This window comes from Carassius auratus, chromosome 37 (genome assembly GCF_003368295.1).
Source record: "Carassius auratus strain Wakin chromosome 37, ASM336829v1, whole genome shotgun sequence".
In the NCBI taxonomy this organism is placed as follows: domain Eukaryota; kingdom Metazoa; phylum Chordata; class Actinopteri; order Cypriniformes; family Cyprinidae; genus Carassius; species Carassius auratus.
In genome coordinates this window covers 4,958,140-4,970,580 of record NC_039279.1, presented here as the reverse complement: position 1 = coordinate 4,970,580, position 12,441 = coordinate 4,958,140, and the positions used below count along the sequence as shown (strand labels likewise).

The 12,441-nt window shown below is 34.8% G+C and overlaps 1 protein-coding gene across 5 annotated transcripts in view; it reads right to left on the bottom strand.

Annotated features, from left to right (window-relative positions):
- Positions 1–12,441, bottom strand: part of LOC113055947 (cytohesin-1-like) — a 56,825-nt gene that overhangs the window by 1,006 nt on the left and 43,378 nt on the right. For 4 of the 5 annotated variants that reach the window (XM_026222342.1, XM_026222339.1, XM_026222341.1 and 1 more), the window contains 10 exons: positions 10,189–10,253; positions 8,965–9,031; positions 8,448–8,566; positions 7,340–7,420; positions 5,127–5,239; positions 4,268–4,416; positions 3,780–3,892; positions 1,667–1,745; positions 1,480–1,551; positions 500–654 (listed from right to left, as the gene is read on the bottom strand). In XM_026222342.1, coding sequence (XP_026078127.1) covers positions 500–654; positions 1,480–1,551; positions 1,667–1,745; positions 3,780–3,892; positions 4,268–4,416; positions 5,127–5,239; positions 7,340–7,420; positions 8,448–8,566; positions 8,965–9,031; positions 10,189–10,253 — 1,013 coding nt within the window. The remainder of the gene's footprint in view (positions 1–499; positions 655–1,479; positions 1,552–1,666; positions 1,746–3,779; positions 3,893–4,267; positions 4,417–5,126; positions 5,240–7,339; positions 7,421–8,447; positions 8,567–8,964; positions 9,032–10,188; positions 10,254–12,441) is intronic. The other variant, XM_026222340.1, reaches the window with a different exon arrangement.

Sequence of the window (12,441 nt, the reverse complement as noted above, 5' to 3'; positions counted from 1 at the left end):
AGGTTGCTAGGATGAAAATTCAGCAGTGCATCTATCTATTTATGAAGAGTTCAGATGCTGTGCCATCTGAAATGTTATCCCTTTTCCATATTTATGTTCAGTTATTTCACTATAATGGCAAAGAAAATAACCTATGCATCGCCATTGCAGTGAAATTACTGAACCAACACATGAGAGCCTGAGAAGAACATTTCAGATGGCACTTAAGAGGCTTTTGCATCTGAACTCTATATAAATATAATATCTTTATATCAAACATTAAATGCTAATCCTGAAGATACAACAAAATGTAAAACATAAATTAAGAATATTAAAATTCTCTCTAAATTCAATACATATATATACTCATTTAAGTTAAAAACATGCCTCTAAAGATCCGAACAAAATTCCAGGCCCTATGAATTTTAGCTGCCACTCTGGGCTTAAGTCCATTCTGTGTCAAAATGCAACCTCGTGCATATTAAACATTCTGTCAGGGCAAAATGAGAGGAAGGCTTACTTGATGCTTTGGATCCACTCCTCCTTCTCCTCTGTTGTTGGTGCTGAGATGCGGTAGAACGTGTGGTTTCCTTCCACAACCCGTCCATCTGCTTCAGTCTTACACGCTTTGATGACCTGATCCTTGTTGTCTGGGATGAAGAGTTCAAAGCAGTTCTGTGCAAAGAGAGCTACTTTAGAAGAGGATTTGATCTTGAACTTTTAGTACATTAATCACAAGGATATTTTACTGGATCAAACTGAGGTTACGAGAACAATGAGGGCAGTGTATGAGAGAGATTTTAGCAACCCATATTATGAAAATATCTAATTATGATGTTATAACATAATAATAAAATTATGTACTTTTATAATATTAACTATTAATTAATAAAAACCTAAAGGTAAGGATAAAAAATATAATACATATAAAATATTTAAAACATTAAATAATTTAAACATTAAATAATTAAAAATATATTAAACATTAATAAAATGAAAAATAATAAAAGCACAACATGCTAATCTATGACTAAATCAAACTGCAGTAGCAAAATATATATATAAAAAAATGAATACATTTAATAATAATAAAACTTGAAACTGAACTACAAAGATAAAACAAAACTATATATGTAATAAAATATAATATAGAAAAAAATGCACGGGCACGCTATTCAAACCACTGTTGCTAAAAATCTTTTACATATTTAATAAATACAGTTTAATTATTTAAAATTATATAGAATATAAAAATGAATAAATATATATATATATAAATATATATATATATATATAAACAGAATGCTAACCAAACCACTGCTGCTAAAAGAAATATTAAAACATTAACATGAATAAAAAAAAACAATAAAATAATAAAAGTTAGGATGAAAGCTACCAAGTAACTAAATATATAATCAAATACTCGACCATAATGATTCATTTACCATAAAGTAAATCAAATGTGACGGCAAAAAGATGGAAAAGTGAGAGAACGCTTACTGGCTTCTTGGAGTCATCCACTTCCCTAATACTGAGATTTTCCAGAGGAATGATCCCTCTCGGCTCTTTATCCTGGAAACAGATGCAGAAGAGGAAACACATGTGACCGCAGTAAAACACAATGGATCAGTTATGTTCAGTTATGGATCATTCAATCATTTAACTTCAGTAAAGCAGATTCACGTACAGTGGTGTATTCAAAATAATACAGACAGTTGTCCGTCAATATGAACCATCTCCTCTTCCACGTCTTCACCCGTCCACCTGTGGATCAGACAGATGTGAGTATAATACGGATACACTCGTCCAGGTCTGTATGAGTATTTGGTTGAGAATAATAGTGGTGTGCAGCAGGGACATGAGGCAAAGCAGCAGACAAACAGACAGACACATGTATTGGACTCACTTTAGCAGATGGACAGCTCAAAGCTTCATAAACAAAACACAGTTAGCCCAAACCCACTGAACCAGGCATTGAGCCAGGCACAAGTTTAAGGTGTTGGTAGGGGTGCTCCGATCACGATCGGCCGATCGTTAATGCGCATCTCGTCAGTAAAGCCGGTTCTCTTATCAGCAGTTAATTCCATCAGGTGCGTGATTTCACATAGAGCAGCTGTTACTACACAGAGCCGTTGTTAACTGAGAAGATGCGCCAATAAATGCTGAAAATGAAGTGGATTTGCGCATCTTCTCAGTTAACAGCTGCTCTATGTTAAATCACTCACCTGATCAGAGAACCGGCTTTACTGACGAGATGTGCATAACGATCGGCCGATCGTGTTCGGAGCACCCCTAGGTGTTGGTCACCAAATTAGTAAGAGAATGTGTTATGAAATGAGCCTGACATAAAGAATGTGTGTCAGAATGCAGGAATGAAAGCAATGCTCTCTCTCCTCTTCCACGGTCAGTCCATTATCTCAATTAACGAATGATGCTGTAAATAACTGTACATAATAATATTTTTATTTAAATAGTTTTTCTTTAGAATGGTTTGCTTTCTAAAACTGGTCAGCACTCTGTTGTGGTGTTATTAAATTAATATGGATTATAAATTAAGTGATTTTAAGTGTATTTTTTTTTACTTCTGTTTATAAATAAAAAGCACAGATATATATATATATATTCATATATAACTGTTATAAATAATGATAATAACAACAACAACCGTTTTGTGAGGATCAAATAAATAAAAAATGTAAATTACAGAATGTTTAGCCACTATTGCTAAAATATAACAATAATAATAATAATAATAATACTAGCAGCTAAAGCACAGCATGCTAAAAAAATTAATAAAATAAATATAAATAAATAAATAAATATATATATATATATATATATATATATATATATACACACACACACACTTATTTTATTTCATATTAATCATTGTTATATATATATATAGAAATGAGGCCAGAACAAATTTTTTGAATAAATATTACTTGCATCTCATTACAAACTGCATGAATATTGTACTAATAAATCAGCTGTGCTCTCCTATAATTCCTGTGCTATCCCTGTCATATCTAAACATTTTTACACACAAATGTGCAGTCACACGTCTATTTCTTGTGTGTACGCGGCATGTAGCATTCACACAACTGCATATAAAGGCTGTGTAGTAGGCAGTGCTTAAACTGACCACATGAGGGCAGTAGAGACCAACAGACAGTAATGTTTAACAGACAGGTTGATCTCAAAGACGAAGAAAGCAGGCCGAGAGTTTAGCAAAAATCACAAGCCCATCATGAGCACGGCACAACAGCGCAGCAAAACACACCAGTTAAAAGGCAAACAGACTCGGACACTTTCATTCTGATTCAATGAAATGTCTGTCAAATTATACTGAAAACAAAAAGACAAATGGAGTAAATGAAAACGCAAAGCACCTGGAAGCATAGCTTAATGGGCTAGCTAAAGGAAACCAGTGTAACTTACATACCTCCTGAAGAAAGACATCAAAAAACAAAACAAAAATGGTGGAAGAAAGAAAACAATGAAATTAACTATGAAAATCTGAACAAATACTGTAACAAAAGGCTGCAATAAAACAATTGTGTGTGTCCGCCTGGTGTAAAATCCAGGCTGAGCTGAAATATGAGAAGCATGCTGATAAATAAATATTTTATATTAACTTTGGACTATAAAGCCTTTGGCCTCATGCTTCTTGGCTATTACATTACACACTGAAAGACCTTCAATTCACAGATCTACTTACAATATTTATATTTCGGGCTGGTTAAATGTGCATCCAGTCCCAGTCCTTTATCTTCCGAACAGAGAAAACCTCTCACTCACCCAGTTTGAGCAGCCAGCCCTCGCGGTCAGGGTTAAAGAAGGTGTGCGTGAGGTCATTGCCGTCGTCTTCAGGTATCTTGAAGGGCTCATTCTTAATGCTCTCGTAAAGGTTCTGCAGGAGTGTTTAAATTGAGTTGTACTTCAAAATTGTATGAAAAACTTCAATGCTACTAGCATAACTTTATAAAAAGCAATAAAATAAATTGTGAAAATAAATGCCTTAAATTTGTCAATAATCAGCCAACAGAAAATAAAACAAAAGAATACAAATATTTTTTTAATAGAAATAATAAAAATAAAAATGTATATTAATAAGGAGCACATACATATATTATCAAACCACTTTAGCTAAAAATAAGTAAATAATAAAAATAAACCTAAAAGAGAGGGTAAAAAAAAACATAAAATGTATATATAATAATAACAATGTATAAACTGAATAAATTATTACAAATTACAAAACTAAAAGACTGTGTGGGCCACTGACCCTGAGCAGGTCTTCTGGCAGATCTCCTCCATCATTGATGCCTCTGTTCATGCCTATGAAGCGCTCCGCAGATGGCTTGTCCTTCACATTAGGGTTGTGCAAACTTGTGTTCAACATGATGATTGCAAATGAAAGCACATAACATGTATCTGCAAAAAGACATTTTAGCATTTACAAGAGTTTGTGTGTAGGACTTTGCCCAAATACACTGGATTCATTTATGAACAGAAGCATGAGTTTAAACACTAATTTTGAGGCCAAATAGTGCTTAAGCCATTCATTTCATTACTAATCCTCTCGCAGGCCACAAATCATTACATGAAATGATTGAAGAAACTATTGTTGCTAGGAACTTATTAGCAGTCAAGGAGAATGTTTACGTCCAATTTAGAATTTTCTTGTGATAAAATGCAGCAAAGTGCTCATGGCAGGCCACGTGTAGCCACTTTGCAGAGCAACATGTGGGCAGCATGGAAGTGCTCTACATCAGAGGCACTCTTTACTAGCATATTAGCAAGGCCAAGAGCATGGGAAATTCATGAAGACAGCCCAGAACATGTATGAGTGGATGTGGGTGTAAGGAAACTGCAGAAAGACTGGGTCTCAGCGGTAAACAGCAGTTTTGGATTGAGATAGCCAATGTCATTTTCTGCACATTGGTAAAAAAAAAAAAATCATGCGGTGAAGACTTTGCAAATAATTTGCGATTTTAAAACCAATACTTATTTATTAAGAAAAACATGAAAGGTACAGGTCGATATTGTAATTTGATAGTTTAATAAAAATTCTATTTATACAATTTGATATTGTTACAACCTACTACAGAGCAAGATTATTATAAACACACACACATACACACCTGTGGACTGAAAGACACCGGGATTGCATTGACAGTAACGCTGGGCAAAAGCCTCCATCATTCGATCGATCTTCTGAGCTTCACCTGGTAACCGGAAACTCCATAAAAACTGTCTGCATGGAGCACGGGGAGAAATTAACTGTATTAATGAGATCATAATGACATAATGAGACTATTGCATTCCATTTATTTTATTTTGAAAAAAAAATAGTTCCAGTAAATCTTTTACATCTGGATCATTATATATAATATATTCCTTATAAAATAACAGTAATTTAAACACCAACCAAATATCTACATTTGACCTCAAACAACCCATCTCCCTGTAATCACACATCCCAATGCAATCACCATTAAGGCTGCACAATTATGACAACATTTAAATTGTATTTGCGATTAATAATTATGATTATCACAATTTACATTTAATTATATTTCCACCATTGTTTAAAGCAACTGCATTTTTATGTGAAAATAAACAAGCTGAAAACACTAACAACATCTTTTTTGCTTTTCTATAGTATTAAGCCTCAAATGTCAACAATACATTGGATTGCTTTCTTCTTTAAAAATATGCATGGTATTATAATGTTATACTAAAACTAAAATTAAAACAACAGAAAACCCTTTAAGATAACTGGTAGAAAGAAAGAAAAAACATCTTAAGCACTAGAGTGGACCTAAACTTAAGTGGACCTAAAACGATTAATAGACACTCTGAATGATTATGTAATTGTGGCATCCATAATTGTAATCGAAAATTGTATTCTATTGATTGTGCTGCCCTAATAAGCCCACATATAATCCACATATACTTTTAATAGGGAACTTTTTTAACTGTTTATTATTTGTACAATGTTTTAACACCTGCTCCAAACCATTCCACAACCTCACCCCACAAATCTTTTAAAAGTTGTAAAGTTCTTTTTAAAAAGTTAAATTCTTCTCTAAAATTACACCCACCCTGCCTTTCCGTACATTTTTTTTTTCAAATATCCAAAAAGTACATTAACTTTGCACTAAACATGTGTCTTGTGCAGTCTTAAATTTAACCAAAGCAATGAACTTCAAAATATATGTGACTTTAAAAATAAAGAATTATTGATGATTCTAATTGCTCTCCTTTGTAATCTGCTTACTGACTGTACATTATTAGTAGTAGGAGTTTCTGAAATTTCCACAAAGTAACTGGTAATATAAGTGTATTCAATGCATGTTTTGCATTGATTTATTATCCAAAATTTGTCTTGATTTATTCAGTATTGCTATGGCAAATTCTGCTTTGCCGCGTTTCATTAGCAGTTTTAAATGCAGATTTTGTGGTCTAAAAATCACACTAAAGAAATGTATTTTAATGTACTCTTTCTATACTTATGTTGTCAATTTTCAATTCTACTTTAGTGTTTGTTTTCCAAATAACAATCTTTGTTTTGCTTATATTCAATTGCAATCTGTTTACATCAAACCACTGTTTTAATTTATTCATTTCTGTTGTAATCAGCCCAAAAGCTGCTGTAAATTGTCCCCAGAACAAAAAAAATATTTGTGTCATCAGAAAATTAAAAATTTTAGTATATCTGATACTCTGCACGTCATTCATATAAATTATAAACAATTCTGGACCTAAGACTGATCCCTGCGGAACACCACATGTTATGCTCATATATATACATTTATGTTCACCAATTTCTACAGACTGTTGCCTATTTCTTAAATAACTGCTCACCCAGTCTATTCCATCCCCTCTAATACCATACTTCTCCGGTTTATTGAATAGAAGGTCATGATTTATAGTGTAAAATGCTTTCTTTAAGTCTGTGAAAATTCCCACTACTTGTTTCTGATCTATACAATTATTTAATTTCAGTAAGTTCCATTAGTGCCAAAAATTTTGATCCATTTGTCCGAAAACCATATTGACTGTCAACTAGAAGATGGTGTGTTTAAATGAAATTATTAAGTCTTTCCGTAAAACGTTTTTCAAGGATTTTGGAGAACTGGGGGAGTATAGAAACAGGTCTATAATTTGTGAAATTATGTTTATCCCCAGTTTTATATAATGGAATTACTTTTGCCATTTAAATTTTCTTTGGAACTTACCAGATCTAATCATTAATTAATAATAATCAATTTACCAGATTATCAAATACATTTGCTAATATTTGCTGCATTTCTCAAAGGAGAACAACATCTAAGCATCTGTATTTTTTCACCTGAGTGCCTGAACTAGGTTGAGGTCTGTAAATTCATGAAGCTCCACAAAGGCATGAAGAACCTGAATATTGAACTCATCCCTGGAAATGAGAAAGAAAATTGACAGGAGATTCAGTCTTCGATCAACAGCAATGATGTTAAAGTGACATCTGATAAAAAAAGATGGAGCAACTAGATTTGTATTTCCTTCAGAAAATACCAGTGCTTGCAAAGCAGCAAAATAATACTGTTAGATAATTTTGAACTAAATTAATTACAGAAATGTAAATTTTTAATAAAAACAAAAATTAGATGAATTTCAATCAAAACATATGCCACTAAAAACCTTCTCTACTGTTAAAAAACTGTTACGGCTGTGATCCTCCTCTCAGACGTGTCCAATGGCCATTAAATCTCAAAGAGGGGATTTCGTCTGGGATTACTGTCCGTGTGTAACTACTGTAGCCCCTTCTTCAGTAAGGAAATGGGGCATGTCGATAATATGCATTAATGCATTAACCCACTTTGGGGGTCCGTCCATTAAGCTCTACTTCTACCAACTCAGCATTGCCATAACCTCACTTCAACAATGATCCGGGGATTCACTACTGATTTTCCTCAGGTGACACAGAAATCAATGTGTTTGCATTTATGCTGGTGTACATAAAAATAAATTATTTAATGATTTGTATTTTGGAATGAGAGCTAAACAGATTACAGCTCTGATTCTAGATATTTCAGATCTTTTAAAAAAAGCCTAAATCTGTTCAACTTCCATTAATTTAGTTTTTGAAATGAGTCTCTTGGGCTTACCAAAGCTGCATTTATTTGATAATAAATACAGTAAAAAAAAGCAATATAATATGATGTGAAATATTACTACAATTTAAAAAAACCTTTTTAAATGTTGTTATCTAATCCTGTGATGTCTTCAGTGTCACATGATCCTTCAGAAATTATTCTGATATGCTGATTTGGTGCTAAAGAAACATTTTGTATTATCAATGCTAAAAGCAGTGCCATTTAAAATTTTAGTCTAAAAATATTTCTTCCACGTTTTGAATGCATTTATTAAGACTTCAGGAGCTCTGTTTTTCTCAACTATCAGCGAGAAGGACTCGTTCTTACCTTTCACCCAGATAATCTCCGATGGCAGTCTTGTTGAGGCCCTCACCCTTGTAGAGGAATTGAGCAATATGTTCACAAGTGTTCTTCAACAATTCATTCTCTATGAGGAACTGAATACCCTGGAGAAAAAAAAAACACATCATTCAGCATAAAGATCTTCCAAAGCAGTCCTATACATTATAGTTTCACATAATTGTGTTAGCAAAGTACATTAAAAACATCAGTCTCTATCCTCTGCTCTCATCCTGCTCTTTGAACTTTAACCTACGAGACTGGATTTTAGTAAATCTACGGAAATGAACTGAAAATTGTGCTGCTGCGTGATGCTCAGCGTGTGCTTATGATAAAATGTGCACCCACACGAGATCAAAGGTTTAAATATGCAAAATGTCAATGCATTTTATGTAATGAGGGATCATTTCCTTTACCAAAGCATATCAGAGAATGTCTGTGATGGAGAAAACTTCAAATCCAAAAAAACAGATGCTTCTTGTATTACACCACAACGCTTGTTTACCTTTTTGGGATCCATGTTAAATTTCTTGCGGCCTATAGCGATCTGTTTACTCCGCTGCATGTTTATTCTGTAAACACAGAAAGATGAATGCGTTATTAATGCTGGGTAGGTAAGACAGCTGCAATCTAAAGATAAAACTCAGGGAATGGAGTTGTACAACACCCACGCCTGTCAGGGCCTCATAATGACATCATTAATAACCATACAGCAAAATGCACTCATGGATGGGGGTGTGACACATAATGTTGAAAGCCACAGCCTGTAAAGATCCGCACACTACTGTACTTTCCAGTGTGGCCACATGGCACCACTCGAGGTGGAGGAGGAACAAAGAACGACAAAAGAATTTCATAAAAGCAAGGTTAACGACATGGAACACTTTCTGAAAATGGGTTTCTTCCATCCAAATGGCCCTCATGTGAATCGCAGTGGGCGTTCCTGTTAAGTGTTCATGGCCCCAGTGGGATCATGCATCATGTATAATGAATGGGCCTGATTCAGTTTGATGTATATTCTTTGATGCGATTCTTTTTGGTCTGGGAATATGGGTCACTGAAGTCAGGCAGCATCGGGGCCATTCACACAGAAGGTTTTTTTGCATTGAAAAACAAGACGTGCAGTGGCATGGAGAAATAAGCAATGTCTTTTTTAAAGTTGCACCTCTTTTAATTTTTTCATAAAAAGTCTAGAGATGTGAGCGCAATGTCAAACACATCTGTCTAGTGCATGTTTACAAGAAAAACTATGGGGAAAAAAGCAGCGCCTTGTAATACGAAAATGTGTTCTGTGTGAACATTCCCTCAGACTGCAATAAATCAAAGTGTTCAAATTCAACATTAGGATACATCCTTTTTTAAATCCTTCTCCTTTATAAAATGTAAATGTAAATAGAAACATATGGCATTACATCAATACACATTCTTGCAAAGTCCCGAACACATCATCTCAATGGTCAATTTACACAAATTACATCCTCTCTTACCAAAACAGCTGTACATAATTCACAAGCCTCCACTCCCGCAGGGGGCACTGTCATTAAATATTGAAACAGGGGATGGGAAAGACTGAGGATGTTTGTGTCATTTCTCCATGGTTGCTTAAGAGTAAATGGAGAATGTGCATTTGAGTGTGAATACGGCAGAATCAGACAGCAGACACCAGCTGAAGGTGGACAAACTGGATTGGACTGCACTAAAGAATGAAAAATTAAATCACTCATCTTACCTTTCTTGAGTGGAGCCAAGACTTTCGATCTCATTTGTCACCTTTGCTATCTCATCCTTCAGCCGCTATAAAAAAAAGAGAGAAAAGAAAACCATGGCTAAGTTAATTGAAAGGAGAACTGAAGGTGGAGCTGCCCTCTGACGTCCCTTTCAAAGTCAGTCTTCCACAGGAAAAGATGGAGAGCAGTGAATATAATAAGATGAACACAGAGGATCATAAATATCTAATATGATTATCAAGCATATGAAACATTCAATCATGGCACAGTGTGGCACCTGCATTAGATATCCAGATGACGTAGAAGTAAGAGAGAATAGAAAGGGAGGACAGAGGTGAAAAATGGAGAAGTAAGAAAGTGAACAAGAAGGTAGATGAGCAAGAGCTTGGTGATAAGTGTGTATGTGAGTGTGTGTGTGTGTGTGTGTGTGTATGTGTATGAAAAAATTAATTCACAATGATTTCTCTCTCTCGCTCTCTCTCTCTCTCTCTCTATATATATATATTAAAATTAAGATACTATAATAAATATTTGCTTGTTTGTTCTTTAATTCTTTACTTTATTAACCTTATAAAATAATAAAACTGACAATAAAACTGTCAAAGAATTGTTACATTTATAAATATATGGAAACCTGTTAGCGTTAGTGTTAACATTTAAATTAATATATATCTACTTAAAATGGCATGTTCAATTGAATGTTTGTTTTTGCTTTGGTATTAAAATCTGTTTTGAGAATTGTGATATTTTGCTGGCATCAATTAAAAGCATTTTGGTATCTTGCTACAAAAAGTGTGTATAAGTAACATAAATCCAACATTAAATATATGTGACTTACAGCAGCAGTCTTTTGAATGTGGGTGAGCAGATGTATGTTGCTGGTGTATTATTGTAAATGCACTTTCATTTGGTCTATATAAAGTGAATTATACTGTATGATCCCGATGCGAGACTTTGTACTGTATGCGTGTATAATAACACTCTCAGCAATCCATCTTCCTGAAGCAGCCAAGACACAGATCAATAAGACTCATTTTATCAATCCACCAAGGATACGCACTCACATACACACAAATGCAGACACACACACACACATATGCCCTTTTGACCTTTCTCCGCTATACATTTTGAAAGTGTGTGAATGACCCCGAAACCTCATGACAGTGCAGCCAGAAATGCCTGACCCAGAAAAGCGCTTTTGGTGCTCTATGAAGTAATGTGTTAAATAGAGGTCGACTGATTTATCGGTTTTGCCGATTAATCGGCACGATAGTTCATTGCTGGAACAATCGGTTATTGGCAAAAATCCATGCCTATAGTTTTTCGCTTTTCATCCTTTACTGGAGCGGCTGATAGTTTCCCTGGTTACGTCCATTGCTGCAAAGGCTGAGAAGGGTCTGTTTTCATCATACAGTACACTTTGGCTTTAATGGAACCACACTCTATTAGGAAAAATAATACATAAATAAAATCAAGTAAATGCAATTGTCATAAAAGCACAAAATATTCCTAACCATAACTTGTACCCTTATTCCTCGACTATCTATATTTCTTTAAACTTCAAATATCAGACCACCTATAAATCCAGAGATGTGCTATCACACACACAGCATTGATCCGCTTCGGCTAACCCTAATTGGACTGACAGAGGCGACGGTATCATCGATAACCACGCAGGGCCTTTAGGGCCTGCATCACATAGCACCGGACACAAAAGACAGAGCCAGATTGGCTCCGTCAAATGTCTGAACACTGCCGGTTCAGTGAGCGCAAACAAAAACCATTTAGTCCAGACAGCCAAGCATCCATTTTCAAACTCACTGGTTATTGTGGTGAAAATCAGAAGCACTCTGGGAAATGACAGATGTTTACTTAAACATGAGGGCTAAAGTTCTGTCTAGTCTCTTTCACTTGAGAGGTCTAATAATATAGCTGACCTGATTTAGATCAGACCATGACTGCGTGTGAGAGAAAGTATTCTGATCAAAAAAGCAAGGACATCTGGAGAAACACTCAAAGGATTGTGTTCAACAGCATTTTGGTGTTTGTCTTGGAATCAAAACTAACATTTCACTGGTATTCACCACTGAAATCTTGGTATGGTTACCCATCATGAATGCTGTACCGCTCCACTGCCCAAAGGCAGTCTTGTGTCTTCAGGTCAGAGGTCTGTTGGAAGGCAGCATCACACGACTCCTCAGGAAGAGTGTAAGAGGGTCTAGAGAGAAGGTGGTCTGCTATATTGAGCTGACTGG